Source organism: Chenopodium album, chromosome 17, assembly GCF_948465745.1.
Source record: "Chenopodium album chromosome 17, dcCheAlbu1.1, whole genome shotgun sequence".
NCBI classification, from domain to species: Eukaryota; Viridiplantae; Streptophyta; class Magnoliopsida; order Caryophyllales; family Amaranthaceae; genus Chenopodium; species Chenopodium album.
The window spans coordinates 10,001-28,964 of record NC_137850.1 but is presented as its reverse complement, the minus strand read 5'-3'; the positions used below and the strand labels follow the sequence as shown (position 1 = coordinate 28,964).

Here is an 18,964-nt window from a genome sequence, read left to right as displayed (position 1 = left end):
CCTAAAGAGGAAAATATATTATGAAAGGTATGTTTATTTTTCTGAAAATTTTGTTTATTTTCGAATTTTGTGGTTGAATTTCGTTTTCCGTTCGAATTTCCATGTTTGTTTGATTTTGTTATCGATTTTTGTTTGCGTTTCTGTTCGAATTCCTTTGATTTTGGTTTTATTTCGAGATTTTGTTAATTCTGTTCGAATTTGTTCTTTATTTGTTCAAATTTCATAGATTTTTGGTTTGATTTTGAGCTCGAACTTGTCGAATTTAGGTTCGAATTTGTGGGTTTAATTGTCGAATTTAGGTTCGATTTATGAGGATTTTATTTCGTTTTTGTTTGATTTTTTTGTCAAATTTTTTGTTCGAATTTGTGGGTTTAATTGTTATGGGTTTATTTTTTTGGGTATAATTATTGGGTTGAATTTTTGGGCTAATTTTTTTATTTAATTTTTGTTCGTTTTTTGTTTTAATTTTTGTGCATTTTATTTGTGGGTTAAATTGTTTTGATAAATTTGTTCGAATTATGTCATTTTTTGATTTTTGTTCGAAATTGTTTGATTGTTTGATGTTGTTTTATTTCGTTTTTGTTTGTTTTATGTTCAAAATTATGTAGTTGATTTTTTTTCCTATTTTTCTGGGTTAAGGGTGGGTGGGTGGTGGTGGGTATTGGTGGTTGAAGGTGGGCGAAGGTGATGGTGGGTAGAGGGTGGCGGAGGCGGCTAGTGGTTGTTTAGGGTGGGCAGTGGTGGTGGTTTGGGTGGGATTTGGTTTGGGTGGATCTGGGTTAAGGGTGGGTGGGTGGGTGTTTTTCTTTTTTTTTTTAAATACTTTTAGCGACCGCTTATGACGGTCGCTAACTTCAATATTTGCGACCGTTTCATAAGGCGGTCGCAATTTTTAATATTTACGACCGTTTTTTTTACGATCGTTGAAAATAATTAAAACGACCGTTAAAAATCTGCGACCGTCAAACGGTCGTAATATTTTTTTTTGCGACCAAGACAATAACGACCGCCATGTTACGACCGTTGACGGTCGAAATTATATTTTGCGACCGTTTTCACTATTTTTTGCGACCGTTTGCAGCGGTCGCAATTTGGCCAATTTTTAGTAGTGGGAAGATTTTCTATTGGGAGAATCTACCATGTTCCCCCCAAGTTGTGGAGAGAGATACTACTTAAGAGTGTTACTAAATCATGTCAAAGGCCCAACATGTTATGAGGATATAAGAACAATCGATGGTGTTCTATATCCTTCATTTGAAGATGCTTGCTATGCACTAGGACTATTAGATGACGACAAAGAATACATTGATGGGATTAAAGAAGCAAGCTTTTGGGGATCTGCACATTACTTAAGAAGCCTTTTTTCTATGCTACTGTTGTCTGACAGTCTATCACGACCAGAGTATGTTTGGGAAGCGACATGGCATTTACTATCTAATGATATTATTCACAGACAAAGACGCATTCTACATATTGATGGTAAACATCTTCTCTAAGCAACGTGCTCATTTCTTAGAATAAGTTACATATTAATTAGTAAGAAAAACCATCTTCAATTTGCTATGTGCAATCTAGATTCAATTAGCAAGAAACATACATAAATGTGACTAGGCAGACATTTAATCATGCAATATAGAAGTTGACAGGACAAGCACCAAAGACATTAATGATTAAATTTAATATTTAGCTTAAACTCACAAGTAATAAGTCAAATAAGACAGTCCACAAAGCCATTTGTAAATTATCACCCAAATAGTAGACCTTTTTGAAATTACCACCCGTTAATATTTTATTTTTATTTTACCACCCTTAAATTAAAAAATTACTCAGATTCCACTTTTTTTCAAAATTCCGGTGGATTTTTCCGTCTGTTAGATTAAATATTTGTATATGACATACATACATCCTAAGTTAGTTGGTTTATACAACAGCCTAAGTTAGATTAAACATGTGTATATGACATACATACATCGGCTTTCCTAAGTTCTACCCATATACTATTCACTAAGTCAAAATTTAAGATTTTGATCATGTCTTATTGTGTATATATGAAAACATTATCATGTTTGATCTTATTAGATTCGTATTGATATGAAATTTTAATATATCAATATTGTATAATTTTTACTCCATACGTAGTACTAATGCACAATAAAAGAAATTAATGGTCAAAGTAATGATTACAAACCGCGTAAAACGCAAGTGGGTAACAGCGTAACACTTAGCAAAATATGGGTGATACAAGTATGCAATTTAGTCAAAGAGATCATAGATGTGTTCTCGGATGTTTGAATAGTCAAGCTTCGATCCTTTTGCTTGCTAAAAAATTATCATAACGATAAAATATAACAACATATTTGCTAGGACCAACATTTTGTGGTAGCACACAGGACCTTCAAAGTATTTAAGACGGCCCATCGTGAACTCATCATTTCTGAATACTATGGATCAAAGCTGTGACCTGGCCTAGCAAGTGGCAAATTCATACACAAAAGAATTAGTACTATACTATATTTTGACTTATTCTTGGTCAACAAGAAAAGACAATGCCTTACGATTTTGTACTCGTCAACAATCAACAAGTCCATTTTCCTTGGCAAAATTTCCAACTACCAACAACCTAACTACACTATAAATACTACAATTTCTTATCATCTCAACTATTCTAATATTCTTCTAAACACATCAACCACCTCAAAGTTCTCTATATTTCAACAAATCTTGCACTTTCAAGAAGAAACAATCAATGAAGACGATTATGAACAATAATCACAAGAGTTTAGTTTTGATCATGCTAGTACTCTTGCTAGCGTTTTCAAGCCTTTCTACTACTTCGGTGCATGCCATAAGAATATTGTCCGATGATAGTAGTAATAATGGAGGGGATATCGATGATGGTAGTTTTGGTTATACGAAAGCTAAGTATGTGGTGGGTTACTGGCTCCAACGACTGTCTTCAGGCCCTAGTGGCGGTGGTGCAGGACATTGATGATTGTATGACAACTTAGTTTATTTTGAAAAGTAATTTAAACATACACCAAGATTTTGTATATTGTAGGAAAATTCATTAGTTATTTATTCAATTCATTCAATTAATTTAATATAGATAGAGAGTTGATGTATAAAGCATAATTAATTAGAAGATGTATCGAAGTAAGATATAGTGGATTTAAGAATTAAGATCGAAAATGTAGTCTGTCTCTTTTATTTTAGATTATTTCAATGTAATTTTCCTTTTTTTATTAAGTAATTTTCATTTGTTCTTAACTCAAAATTTTTTAAATAACGTTGTATATATTGGAAATGTATTGTGATTCAAGCAACCCCAATTCTAAGGATATGAATTCAAAAGAATTAATATTTTGCACAATTGAGGAACATATTATGCAATTTATAAGGAAACAAGTCCTTGACTGACTTGAGCTAGCTTGTATTATATGATTTAGTTATAGTGATTAGTGAATGTCATTCATACGTTGGCTTAAATTTTCATAATTCCTTAGTACAATAAATAATATAACACTTGTTCTCTTCAATCATTTCAAAATGGTCGATTTCTTTTGTATGGTTCTCTAATTTATGGTTTCCATTGGAAATACTTTGAAAAACAAACAAATTTTGTACAACCCCAAGCTAAGTAATGTACTTCCTCAGATCATTTTTTATTTGTAATACAACCGTATGACACGTACGTAGTTTAGGGTAGAGATTATAAAATGTAATCAATCAAAATAATTTTGACACGTAGTACTTATTTACTCTTCTTTATTATCAGTGGTAAAAAACAAAAGAAACTTTTTATATTGTTATTTATTAGGAAGGATATATATGGTTTCAAGTGTACTTTAATTTAGTAATCGTATTCATAACTTTCAAAATACTCCCTCCATCCTACACAAAATTATCATTTCCCTCTAAATAAATGCTTGTAAATATGATTCTCATTTTCACCATTGAATCAAGTCCTCTAAAATATACTCCTAATGCCTTGCTTTTCATCCTTTATCTTTATTTTTTCATGTTACTAAAAATACTCTGATAGAGTATAAAACATAATTTTGGGCCTCAACTATTTACTTAAGTGTTTGGTTGAGTTGATCCACTAACATGATATTGAAGTCAACGTGACACAAAAGTCTTGAGTTCAAATCTCATCCACCCTCACTTTTTGGTTGAGTTGGTCCACTAACATACTCCCTCCATCCTACACAAAATTATCAACCTTTTTTTTTCTCTTATTGATACACAAATACAAATACAAATATTTATGGTCAAATTTATATCTCATCACATATGTCAATCAAACCGTTGCATTAAAAACCGAGGTAGAAAATTTGACAAAAGATATACTTTTTTTTGACAACCGACAAAAGATATACTTAGTATAAAAGAGATTAATATAAGTAAAAAAAATGATAAGAGACTCAATTCACAAAATTGCTAGAAATAGTTTAATCCAACTCTCAACCCAGCCCAAATAAATTGTGGCAGCTAGATTACCCATTCGTCAAAACAAGTCAGCAACCGTGTCATTTCATGGAACGATTCGTCTGCCTCCCTGCTTGAACAACTGACCTCATAGCTTTGATCATACACCTCCTAACATAGCCCAAACCATAGAATATTACATTTGACTTTTTCTTGGTCAACAAGAAAAGCCGCCATCTTATGACTTTAATTAATTTTAAGTCCAATTTTATACTTTGTATCATTCAACGTTATACTATATATACACTTGTATGTTGTACACTTGTACATTATCAATATTATCACCTACTCACTACTACTATAAATACTCTCAAGGTAACGTAACATACATCCATATTTCACCAAACACTAATTCAAACATCCTCTTACATTCAACAAGTTTGTTTCCCTACCTAAAGATAGATAGACCATATAGATATTATTGCACAACAACGAGCCTTTATGAACATGATCATGAACAATTGTAACAAGTGGTTTGTTTTGTTCACTGTGGTTGTCTTGATAGCATTTTCAAGTCTTGCTTCTTCGGCGCATGCTATAAGGCTATTGTCCGAAGATAGTGGTGTCGTTGGTGACTATCATAGCCAGTTTTATGTGAGGGCAAGATCTACTATGTCTTATTGGCTTGAACGACTGTCTTCTGGTCCAAGTCCTGGTGGTGGTGGTCATTGACCGCCATGACCGGTGATGATGATACAATTGATTTCAAATTCCTTGATTCTTTAATTTTATAATTACTTTTGTTCGTAGGAGGTTCCTTTATACGTACACTTATACTCCTTCCGTTTCGCATTCATCGAAACAATAGGGTTAGTTCAAATTTTAAGAAAATTGTAATTCGTTTGATTCTTTTGTAATTTACTCATATGAGATTAGATCAAATCTTAGTTTTAAAAAATTTAGCTATGTCCTTTAATTTGGTAGAGTGAAAATTGAACTCTACCCACAATATAAGGAAGATTGTTCAAATTTAATTATTGTACATTAATTTAGTATTATACTTCCTTTTTTCTTTTTTACTTGATCCGCTTTGACTTTTACACTGTTTACCACCCATTCTTTGACCATATGTTGCGAATTATGTGTAAGGAAAAACATATTCATGTGTGATCTTGTTAGAATCGTCTTAATAAGTACAATCATACTACATATATTTTACTAATGGAGAATTAAAGTTATTGATGATTAAAGCTATGCATTGACAAGCGGATAAATGAAACAGATCGAGTAAAAAGGAACGGAAGAAGTAGCCTATATTATTAACTTCTATCCTAACATCCCAAAAAGGCTAAAACCAAACAAACAAACATACACATGTCCTCCACGGGTTAAAAATGACAAATTTTGCCATTTGATAAACAAATTTTGTTTATCAAAATGATAAATCTAGGCTTCCTCAATCTCTAGTTCTTCAGTTATAAAACACGACATTATATCATTATTATTAAACCCTAAATACTAAACCCTAATCATTTTTTTTACCAATACCAAATTACCAACGACTATAAATAAATCCCCAAACTATAAAACATGACGTTATATCATAATTAAACCCTAAACAATTCTTTTTATTATGACCAAAACCTATAAATAAATCCCCAAACTTTAACCCCCAAAATCTTGAATTTCCATCATCTATCATCATCAATATTCAATCATGGTGGTAAAACGCACAGATTTCAAATCAATCCTTCCTTTTCTCCCGCCATTAACACCCCAACAATCTGCCTCAAGCTCAAGCTCGCTCGCATGGCCGAACCACCAAGTCACCGATGCTCTGCAACAACTCGCGCAGGGTCCGACCAAGAGCGGGGTCAACTCAGGCGAACGACTCTTCGCTGCAATTTCCCGGATCAGAGCTTCTCTCCCTCTTTCTTCCAAGGATCGATTGGCCAAATCTACTGCAGATGGGTTTGCCAAATTCTTCAGTGAGATGGTTCCGGAAGAACAATCTCGAAGATGGTTCGAAGATGTTGTGCCCAAAATGGGGGATTTGGTTTTGCGATTGCCGGCGCTTTTGGAAGCGCATTATCGTGAATGTGATGATGTTGTTTCTGGGGTTTTTACTGGGCTTCGATTGTTGGAACCCCAGCAACCTGGAATCGTGTTTTTGGGTCAGGTATATTTGATTTTGTTCATTTCTTGTTGATTTATGGTTTTGATCACTGTATAATGTATGGATTTTGGTTTTTTTATGTGGGTAATTATGAATCTATGATTATATTTTGGAAATTGAGTGGAATCTTTTGTCGTTTCATGTTCTATAATTGGTGATTGGGGCGGATTTTTAGTTGGGTGATTTCAAATTTGGGTTGTATGATTTTACTGATAAATTTAAATATTGGGGTTTTACTGATTTTGTTCATTTCTTGTTGATTTATGGTTTGATCACTGTATTTTGTATGAATTTTGGATTTTTATTTGGGTAATTTTGATTTTATTTTGGAAATTGATTGGAATTTTTTGGAGCAATGGTTGTTTCATGTTCTATAGTTGGTTATTTTGGCGGATTTGTAGTTGGGTCTTGGGTGATTTTGATTTTTGATTGTAGGATTTTACTGATAAACCTAAAATATTGGGATTTTACTGATTTTGGTTTTGAATTCTAGTTGCAAATTTCTATCTCAATTCAGTGTTTGATATTGTATGCAATGGTCTTTGGGTCGACTTTGATATATATACTGTCAGTGGAAGGAAGAACCTGTATAATTCCTTTTTTTTTTTTTTTTTTTTGAGGGAAGTATAATTCCAATTGATTGCATACATTTTGTAGTTTATTTGTGTTATAGGAATCCTGAAACAGCCTATTGCAACTTTAGGGGAAAATTTGTGAGCATATCTGACCACACCCTTCTCTATGGTGTGTTCCTTGAAAAGACATTAGGCCAATTAGGGTAATGGTAATTTGCACAACGTTTTGAAATTCTTAATATTTGAAACTTACCTATTTTCTTACATGTTATGTTGTCAAGAGATGGATTTTTAATGTGTTATGTCTTAAAGTGTCACGGTTTTCTCAGTAGGATTTATTGTCTTAGTGCTTCTGCAGTTCTGCTCCCTCCTTTTGAGGCCATCGTGCCCCTTGCTTGTACTTTCTCCTTTAGTTTCCTCTATCAACCTTGGGCGGAACAATATATGAAATGCATTTCCTAACAATACTATTTGTGTTTTTATGTAGGAGCTTATTGCTGCTTTGCTGTCATGCTCATTCTTTTGCTTGTTTCCGACTCTTAATAGAAAGGCCAAACGTATGAAAGCAATCAACATGGATCAAATATTTTCGTATGTTAATCACCTTTTCTACACTTACTTTTTTTTTTTCTTTCTTCGGTAAGTTACGTCGGATGGTTCTTTCTTTTGGTGTTCTCAGGAGTCTTCATGATAGCTATCATGCAAGGCAAGAGAACAAATTGAAGTGCATCACACATTATTTTGAGAGGATATGTTCGTCAAGACCTTCAAATTATGTTTCCTATGAAAGGAAGGTTCTTTCTCCGGAGCAGAACCCATCTGTTGTTCCTCTTCCTTCAACTGATTTTTGGGCGAATTCTGTGGCTCCCCTTTGTGAGTTTAAGGTAAATTTTATGTGGAATAGAATTGCATGATTTTGTTTCTAAATTTTTCTACGAGCCTATGGCTATCTCTAAAGTTCTGGACTTTCATTAAACTATGAAATAGATGGTTACATTTACCCTTTTTGTCAAAGATTTTCCCTACAGGCAAGATAGAGCACCATCCTCCAGGGTCTCTGGAAGTCGATTTTGCAGATGAATATGTAGGAGGACTTGTTCTGACCAGGGGGTGTGTCCAGGTAGAACCTTCCTACTTTAAATGATTACCTGTCATTAAGTACTACAGCACTACAGGGGATATTCTGCATGACATTGCATATTAGATTTAGATTTAAATTGAAATTTGAGAGTGTTTTTTTGTTGTCTCTTGGTATGGTCTGAAGCTTTAACGTATTATACTTTTTCCTTTCTTCTTTGATCGCAATTTTGGGGATTTATGTTTGCTAATGCACATTTTATAACTTTAATATCTTGCTAAGTTGTACTTATATTTTAGTAAAAATTATCAAATTTTGATATATTGAAAGTTTATTTTGATACAAATCTAACATGATCTTAAATGACTATATTTTTTCTGACGTATAAATCACAAGAGACGATCAGAAGAGTGTGTGAATAGTCATTTATGTAAAATTCTAAACATTTCGATTAAAAAAGAACGGAGGATATATTAGTTATATATTACATAAAGGGGATATGGACAATTGTAGCCCACAAAGATCCTCCTTTGATTAATCTGCTGAGTATTGCTGTCCTGGCATATCTGATTTGATTTTTGGTTAATTTCTTTGCAGGAGGAAATTCGTTTCATGATGAATCCTGAATTGATTGTTGCTATGCTTTTTATGCCTTCCATGTCAGAGAATGAGGCAATAGAAATGGTTGGTGCTGAAAGGTTCTCAAATTATAGAGGGTGAGTGCTGGTGGAATCTGATGTTCAATCTTTTGAGCACTGACATGCATGATTATGATGGTTTACAAATTGTATGAGCTTGTTGTTCATTGGTTCTGAGTAACCTTTCTTCCTTGAGAAGATTGACATTGTCTTTATACTTGAAAGACCTTATCAAGGTTGACCGTTACTCTTTTATTAAGGTTATACATGCATTTATTGACATTTTTTTGTTTTGGGTGTTGACATTGTATAATTAAATGGTCCCCATACTCATGCTTATTCCCATCTTGCATTTTTGCTATTCAATGTAGGTATAATGCTTCATTTCAATATACTGGTGATTACATAGATAGAAGGGGAGTTGATGCTTTGCGGAGACGTGTGTCAAGAGTTATTGCAATAGATGCACTGCGCAGGGCAGGAACAAAGCAGTATCAGAGTGAATTTCTCTTGAGGTTTCTTTCCTATTTGAATTTTATCTAGTAGTTGTACAAGTAACTATAATATACAAAATGTAATTTGCTGTGTCTTCTGTCATATTTTGAGTTAGACACATGGTGTTAACTTATAAGATTGTGGTGGCTGATAGTGGCAGTTGGGTTTCGTCTAAGAAAGGATTGAATGGTGGCACTGGATGATTTTCAAGTGTTACTGCTTTCCTAAACTTTTTATTTCTCCTTCCCCACACTTAATTACTTTTCATTCTCAATAGTGTGGTTTGGTGGGGGATTTAAGGACTTGATTTGACGCTACATCAGGTGGAAGTTACACCCAAAGGATTTTGAAGGTAAGGTGGGTGTCCTTGTACTCCACTTACGGGGCGTTTGGATTGTGGGAATGGGAGTTTGGGGATTAAAATGTGGGAATGGGATTGGGAATTAATTGATGGGAATACATAAAAATATGCCAATACCTTGTTTGGGTAGTGGGTGGGAATATATAAGGAATAAATACAATTTTACCAAAATACCCTTACTAAGATTATTATTTCATTCTTTTCATTAATGGCAAAAATGTCATTTTTCCCCTATTCCCATTCCCATCCATTTATTACCTACCCTCCCTAGGTAATAAAATGGTGGGAATTACCCTTAAATAATCCCATTCCCAAACCCCTTTTTATTCCCATTCCCACCAAACAAACAAGGCTTATTTTTTCAATTGGGATTAAAATTCCCAATCCCACCCTCAATTCCCACTTGCCAAACACCCCCTTAGGATTGTTGAAACATAAATTTTCAGTTAGTAGGTCTTTTTTCATTGGTCATTTGACACATTAGGTGTGGTGCACAGAATGCTATGAGCCCATGACCAACTGTTTTCTCCCCCTTTTTTTCTTGGGGCATTGGGAAAATACTACTATGTGTTTTAATATTTGTTTGCTGAGGTTGGTGACATAACTCTTAATTTTGGCAGGGAGGTTAACAAGGCATTCTGTGGGTTCCTGGATCATTCTGAGTATCTGCAGCACCAGCAAACGGTGCTTGGATGCAATGGTGGTATTGTCACTGGAAACTGGGGCTGTGGTATTTTTGGTGGAGATCCTCAAATTAAGTCAATGATACAGTGGGTTTCTGCATCTCAGGTGAGCCTTACACAGTTACACCACAACACAACAATTGCTTTATAGTCAATTGAATCTGCATATGACCCAGTGCCTTCTTTCGTTTCATTCTTATTTCGTTGGTGATATGACCTAGTCATTTTCTGAATAGGCGAACAGAAAATGGAGGCTTTTGTCCCAACATAGAATTAATAATGAAACTAGCAGGTTTATGTAATAATATGTAAATTTTGATGGGTTGGGACATGTGCTGAATGAGATGTAGGTACACCTATTTCAGTGGATTTTGCTACGCAGAAGAGCTAAAGTATAAGTCAGTCCTAGTAGCCTGGATACTATGTTGTGAAAGACCCTGTTTAATGAGAATAGTTGTTTAGTTGATAGTGCCTCACTGCCCCCACCTTGTCATCTAGAAAATGGGATGTAATGTGGTTGGGTTAATCCTTTAAAGGCGTTTCTGTTTTCTCTTTTTGATGAATTCTAATGTTTTATTGCCGAATTTCGACTTCACAGGCTTCCAGACCTTTTGTCTCGTACTATACATTTGGATTGGATAAAGTGAAAAATTTGGATCAGGTATCCGTTTCTCTTCTCTGGGTTCTTTCTTGGAGAGTCGATGCCTGAGTACCATTAACTTTACGTAATAGATGTTCTTTCTAACTATTATAGAGATTGATATCATGTCCCTTCTTGGATTTATGCAAAAAAAAGTTAAATCTATTTTCAATTTCGGTGTTCTTTTTCATCTAATCTTGTTACTTCTCCTGTACCAATGCGTTTGCTTATTAATATTTGTATACAAATATTAGAATATTACTACAGTTCTAATGGCTATGATGTATCCTATGATATGCCAATGTGATGCAGGTGGTTGAATGGATTGTGTCTCAAAAATGGACTGTTGGAGTCTTATGGAACAAGCTGGTCGAGTATGGTGTTCAGCGGGAAAGTATAAAGAAGATTGGTTTCTTTTCTTATCTGCTTCCTTCTCTAAAGGAAGAGTCTGCCAGTTCCAAACACCGTCGTGGCAGTGATGCTGAAGGGGCTTCTCGTGGCCGTGGCCGTGGCTGATTCAAGAAATGAACAGTGGCAGTGGACTGGTGGTCTGATGGAAATTGGCAAATTCTTAAATCAACCTCGTCAATAAACAGACAATACAGTATATGAATACGTATTTCCATAATTAGGTGCTACTTTTTTTTCTTTTTCTTTTTTTTTCTTTTTTTTTTATTTTTTTTTATCGTAAATAATTCATATCAACTGAATAGGTAGGCCTAGGAGTAAATTTAGCTGTAAACTGCAAAAAATGTGTTTGTAGTTGATGTTTCTATTCAAATTGAATTTGAATAGAATCGATTTGTCTTAGAGTTAACTTTGATTTGAGAAGGTAAATAAATTTAGAATAAAATTACAAATCAAGCTGAGATTCTGAGACCGAAAATTGAAACATGAAAGGAGTTGAAGGCTCTGCTTAGTGCTGTCAAATTTCAAACCGAAACCGTTTAACTGTCCAAAACCGACCGACCCAAATGAGAACCGAACCGATTAAAAACCGATTTTTTTGAAACCGGAAACCGACCCGAACCGTATTTTAGTAAACCCGAAACCGAATCGACCCGAATAATGTTAAACCGTATAAGAACCGAACCCGTTAACAAACCGAACCGAATATAAACCGAACTGAAAGAAAACCGAACCAAAAAAGAACCGAACCGTATCTAACCCGAAACCGGTTCCAACCCGAAACCGTTTAAACTGGCAAAAAAACCGCTTACACCGAACCGTTAGCAAACTGCTACCCGTTTGCACCGAACCATTTAAAAACCGAACTGATTGTAAACCGAACTGGTTATAAACCGAACCGTTTATGAACCAAACCGCTTCTAAATCGAACCGTTTACAAACTTTTTTATATAATTAAATGGATTTTATTATTTTTTTTTTTTTATTTTTTTATTTTTTTTTTTTTTTTGACAGGGATATAATTAACTGGATTAAATATTAGAAATTTTAGAATATTTTTTTTTAAATAGCAAGGCAAATCATTCATTAAGGTCTTAAGGATAATCACTGATTACTTGATTAGCAACACTTTGTGTACATATGATTATCCTTAAGCAAAAGAAGACAACTAATTAAAAGATTACTAAGAGGTGTGAGTGTGTGACAGCATGGAACTGAATGTACAGTAGGTTTGATTGATTATAAAAAGGAAGTAGTATAGCAGTAGAATGGTGATGTTTGTGTTTTAAGAGTTGTGAGCTAAAGTGAGTGTGGAGACTTGCAGCCTAAAGCTGCTAACTTGTAAAAAATCATTTGTTATCAATGAAAGCTTCAACCTTTCCTCTTGGTCTTTCTATTTCGGGTTGAAGCAATTACACACCCTAAAATCATGCTATATAGCCTGAGACTCTTCAATCAACAGAAATAATAATCTTCATCAGTTGCGAGCTAGCTGAATATTACACAAAGACAATAAAGGACGCAAACCAAGCTAGCTGCTACATACCATCGCACATTTCTTGGGACACAAAGAAAACAGGAGATTGACTAATTTGCACAAATTGTTTACTGAACATTCAGATTGCAACTCAACTAATTTTATTCTCAAATTACATATACAACTGCTGCCTCCTCCATTTGCATGTATCTCCATCACAAGAAGTAAAATGCAAATCAGAACAGCAAAAGTAATTTGAAGCAATAGAAGAAACAACACAACACTTCAATATAACAATCCCAAAACCAAGCAAAGTCCATTAGCAATTTTTTTCCACATGAACATTACAGATGAAATTAAACAAGATGAGATGGCAGAACACAGCAGACAGAACAGCATACATGGCTGAACAGCAGCAGAATAAAAGAACAGCAGCTAGCAGAGAGCAGCAGAATAGAAGAGCAGAAGCAATCAGGAGCAGTATAGAAGAGCAGCAGTCAGCATACTTCAGAACAGTAAAGAACAGTCAGTATAATGGAAGAGCAGTCAGCGGACATCAGAACAGCAATAAGCAATCAGCAGACGTTCACCCCAATGTAGCATCGCCTAGGATTGAGGAAAAAGAAAAGCTATATGTGAGCAGAAGGGAGGCAGGAGGAAAAAAAGCTATTTAAAAAAAAAAAAAAGATTAAAGGACGTCAATTGTTTAATTTTGTTAATTCAAATTCATACATTTCCATCCCTGAGCCATGTTACAAGGAGAAAAGATCCATTTTCATAGTAATTTCCTTGAACCAATTGTTTGTAAGTTTTTTTGGATTTTTTATTTTTATTTAGAAAATGGCTGAAATCAAATTAATTAAAATGGCTGAAAATGGCTGAATTCAAATTAATTAAAATGGCTCGATTAGGGCCTAAAAAATAATGCAAGTCAATAACAATCAAATTTGACTCAATTACGAATCAAATTAGGCTAAAAAAAATTCACATAAATACTTCTGGATTAAGTATATCAATCTAAATTAAACACAGTAAAATCCTAGAAACAAAATTATTCATTGTACTATTTCATAGCTTCAGTAATTATAAACAATACTTCACGAACCCCTCCTAATTTGAACCCTAAATTGACAATACTGATAATTAAATCAATGATAGTTTGATTAAACCCTAGATTATGAAAAACGATCTTACCTCAGAAGCTGCTTCAATGGAGGATAGAGAGTGGGAGAGACAGAGAGTGCTGAGCAGAGTGGGAGAGAGGCAGAATCAGGACAGCTTCAAGGTCCGCCGTGAATGAGGGAGACGGAGAGGCGCTGAGCCCGTGAGAATGAGAGGCGTCGTGAGCCCGTGAGTGGTAAAGTGAGAGTGGTAAAGTGAGAGTGAAAGGGTTTCAAAAGGGTTTCATGTAAATCTAACCATTGATTTTTTAATCTATGGTTCAGAATGATTTGTGTGTGTTGTGGGAGAAAGAATCTAACCATTGATTTTTTTAATCTATGGTTGAGAGTGGTGATCCGTGTGTGTTGTAGGAGAAAGAATCTAACCATTGATTTTTTTAATCTATGGTTGAGAGTGGTGATCCGTGTGTGTTGTAGGAGAAAGAATCTAACCATTGATTTTTTAATCTATGGTTGAGAGTGGTGATCCGTGTGTGTTTGTGTGTTGTACATTCATCTACAAAAATATTATTCCCTCAATTCTTTAGTATTTTTTTGCCCCATTTGATCGGGATCAGTGCCCAAGACACGTATTAAAACATCTACTAGACTACTAGTATATCTTTATTTTCATACACGTAAAAATTATAAAAACGTTATATTAATGAAATGTATAAATAGATAGATTTAAAAAGATCACTAATGAAGTAATGAGTCTATAACTTTGTACTGATACATATGAATAACGATGATACGAATATTTAACGATGATACGAATATTTAACTATGAGATGGTTAGATGCCATGTGTTAATAATGTGTACATATGATCGATTGAACTAATCAATATTACCTTGTTAATCAATCATTAGTGTTTTCTTTCATTATACAAATCAAAGCACTTTGTAATATCTTCATAATTTCAAGAAAATATATAATGATAAACGAGTCATAATTATCAGTCTTGTTGACTAGTCAAGTATCGAATTACCAAATTGCAAACTTCCATTTCACAAGAACTCATCAAATCATGATTATGATACTATGCGTAGTATAAAAATGATTAAATAAGAAGCATATAATAACCTAATTGTAAAACAATAATACATTAATACACTAACTCTTATAATCTACTTCGTAATAAACTAGTAAGATCAGTATGACTAAACTTGAAATAGAACATAATATGTATTTATAAAATCAATGAGAATTTGTTTATAATATGATGCCTAAATATGAAATGATTCGCGACTTTATATAAAACTTGTGAACACAAAAGGTTAGCAAGTACTATCAAATTTCAAACCAAAACCATTTAACTGCCCGAATCCAAACAACTCGATAAACAATTTATTTTTTGAAACCGAAAACCGACCCGAACCGTAATTTAGTAAACTTGAAATGGAACCGATATGAATAACGTTAAAGTGGTTAAACAATCAAAGAACCGAACCAGTTATAAACTGAACCGAAAAAGAACCGAACCAGTTAAAAACTGAACCGAAAAAGAACCGAACCAGTTAAAAACTGAACCGAAAAAGAACCGAACTGTTTCTAACCCGAAACCGTTTCCAACCCGAAACTGTTTGAACCGAGATAAAAACCGTTTACACCGCACCGTTAACAAACCGCAACCCGCCTGCACCGAACCGTTTACTACCGGACTGTTTACAACCCGAACCGAATTAAAACCGCTTAAGAATAAACCGAAACCGAATCGAACCGATAACTATTTAAACCGAACCAAAACCGACCCCTGAGACAATTAAACCGATTCCAAACCGACCCGATTAAATACCGAACCGATTTCAAACCGAACCAAAACCGAACTGTCAAACCGTTTTGACAATGCTAGCTCTGCTAGATATGCCGAGAAAATACAAGTTTCTCAACCTATTGAAAGGGCACGCCGGTCTTTTCCTATAAAAAAATGGGCTATTTATGTTATTTCATCGGTTTAGTATGAGATTGGGTTTGATTTAGTCTTTGATTTCTAGAACAGGTTAATGGTTTGTGTTTTTTATTGACTCGGCAACTTTTCTTTGTTGGAGAATATTGATTTATTCTCATTCCTATTGATTGTTGCTTATATATCCACCACCTTGGCACCTTGACATGGTTACTAAAATCAATAGCAAAACCATCAATGGAAAATCGTATCGATTTCAACTCAATTCTACCATTTCTCCCGCCATTAACAACCAAACTATCAGGCCATTTAGCATGGCCAAATCAACCATTCATTGATGCAATCAAATTGATCTCTCAAGGGGCGAGTCTAAGTCAAGTTAACTCGGGTGCACGACTATTTACTACAATTTCAAAACTCAGGGATTCTCTTCCTTTCTCCTCTGATCAAGATCGTTTAGCAACATTTACTAGTACACTTCTCAATTTTTTATCAAAAAAAAAAATAAATAAATAAATTAACTCGGGTGCACGACTATTTACTACAATTTCAAAACTCAGGGATTCTCTTCCTTTCTCCTCTGATCAAGATCGTTTAGCAACATTTACTAGTAATGGGTTCAAGCGATTTTTTGATAAGTTGTTACCTAAGGACATAGCCATGAAATGGTTTGGTGAAGTTGTACCTGTAATGGCTGATTTGGTATTGAGATTACCATCGCTTCTTGAAATACATTATCAAAATTGTGGTGATATTGTACCTGGATTATCTACTGGTCTTCGATTATTGGAGCCACAACAACCGGGGATTGTATTTCTCAAGCAGGTGTGTTACTGTTACATTAACTTATACTCGTTTCTTGATGTAATTGTATGGTTTTTGGGTACTTATTGTGTTTAACTTGAAAGGATTGCAATTACGTTGTACTTCCTCTGTTCCTATTTGTTCTTTTCATTTCCTTTTGACACATTTGCCTATTATGCTTTCTTCCCTCCCTTCCTAGCTTTGAATGTTGTTGTTGTTGATGATTTCATGAGTCACTGTGCTTGAATGATAATGAATTATGGGTTTGTAAATCTGTGTTCATGATATGGAAAAAAAAATGTGGCTTACTTGTGTATGTGTCTATATGTTTGTTGGCGGCAATGTAAATTTTGATATAATATTCCATATTTTAAGAGTAGTTTGATTTGGTCAGACTACACTAAAAGGATTATTAGGATGTCAGCAAATGAAAACTTTGAGCAAGTCGACATATAACTTTGTGCAATTCCACATAATATATGATTGACTCACCTCTGGAGTCTGGACTGATCTGTGTGCCTGTGAGGTGGTTACGGTCTCTCACCCACCAACCTAGCTCGCCTTTCAGCTCATTTCATAGACCGAGGCCATGTCTTATGTCTAGAGAGGATCCTTCCATTGTGAAGGTTGATTGTTTTTTTTATACAATTTTAAGATGGGACGGACTAAATTTATTATGTTATAGATATGTAAACTGAAGAAGTGTGCTTCTTTCAGAAATATGTGTTGCGTAGTGTAGTAAAATAATTAAGGACTTGCAAGGATATTCATACACAAGAAATGAGAAACTGTTGTAAACTTGTAATTGAGAATTGAGACCTTTCTTGATTATGATGAATGAGTAGTTAGTAATATTGTAATTCACTTGACTAAAACACAATCTGTACATGTGGCGTGTTTGCACTTCTGTTGTTTCGTTTGATTATCAGTTATACTTACTATTCACGTAGTCAAAGGTGTGCATTAGAGACCACGTTGAGGAAACGAGGGTGTACAAATTCTTGTTGTAATAAATGGATTTTCTAATGGCAAGGCAGTGTTTTCATGTAGGAGCTTATTGCTGCTCTGCTGTCATGTTCGTTCTTCTGCTTGTTTCCGACGGTGATTGTTGATAGATACGCCAATCTTATGCAGGCATTCAACATGGATCGAATGTTTGCGTATGCTTATCACTTATGCCTTAGTCAATCGCTCTTTTGTTGACATTACTTAGTTTCTAACTACTTACATTGGATGAATCTTTATTTTGGTGTTCTCAAGAGTGTTCATGATAGGTACTCTGAACAAGAAAACAGAATCATGTGCATCATACATTACTTTGAGAGAGTATGTACATCAACACCTTCAAACTTAGTTTCATTTGAACGGAAAGTTCTTTCGCTTGAGCAAAACCCATCTGTTGTTTCTCTTCCACCTCCTGAACTTTGGGCCAACTCTATGGTTCCCCTCTGCAAGTTTAAGGTAACTATTATATATAACATAGGTGCTTCGTCAATTTGAACCATGGGATATTTGGCTGATGTTCTGATTTTCTTTGTAAGATTTTTCCTACGGGTATGATGGAGGACCATCCTCCAGGGTCTCTTGAAGTTGACTTTGCAGACGAGTATATAGGAGGACTTTCTCTGACTGATGGATGTCTTCAGGTTGTTACTGAACTTGCTGCTAAATATTTTAAGGCACATCTTGTATGACATAATTTACATTGCATATGTATTTAGCTTATTATAGAATTCGTGCCTCCTTTACATGCTCAGAAGCCTTGTTTATGTTATGTTTTGTTATACTGTAAAGTGTGAAGTGTATGCTGTTAGTGCATGTTGTGACAAAGCTAAGGACTTTCTTTTGTTAACTGATGTCCTGGAGAATCTAACTTAAAACTGGTGGTGTGCGCAGGAGGAGATCCGGTTCATGATCAATCCGGAACTGATTGCTGCCATGCTCTTCTTGCCGGCCATGTCAGAAAATGAGGCAATAGAAATTGTTGGTGCTGAAAGGTTCTCAAATTATAAAGGGTGAGAGTTATTGATGATATGCGAGCTATTGATAAGTTTTTTTTTTAATCTTTGGACTAGCCAGAATTTCCCTTATTACATGATGCAACAGGTATGCAGGTTACAATAATCTCGAATC

The 18,964-nt window shown here is 34.5% G+C and overlaps 1 protein-coding gene and 1 pseudogene across 1 annotated transcript; both read left to right on the top strand.

The window, feature by feature from the left end:
- Positions 1-6,073: 6,073 nt before the first annotated feature.
- On the top strand, positions 6,074-11,934 carry LOC145587265 (poly(ADP-ribose) glycohydrolase 1-like). Its single transcript, XM_081644002.1, has 9 exons — positions 6,074-6,607; positions 7,667-7,770; positions 7,859-8,063; positions 8,195-8,299; positions 8,855-8,973; positions 9,267-9,410; positions 10,372-10,540; positions 11,033-11,095; positions 11,387-11,934. The coding sequence occupies exons 1-9, from the start codon at positions 6,146-6,148 to the stop codon at positions 11,588-11,590; spliced, it is 1,575 nt and encodes a 524-aa protein (XP_081500128.1). The 5' UTR covers positions 6,074-6,145; the 3' UTR covers positions 11,591-11,934.
- Positions 11,935-16,228: 4,294 nt separating this feature from the next.
- LOC145587264 (poly(ADP-ribose) glycohydrolase 1-like) overlaps positions 16,229-18,964 on the top strand; it is a 3,929-nt pseudogene continuing 1,193 nt past the window's right edge.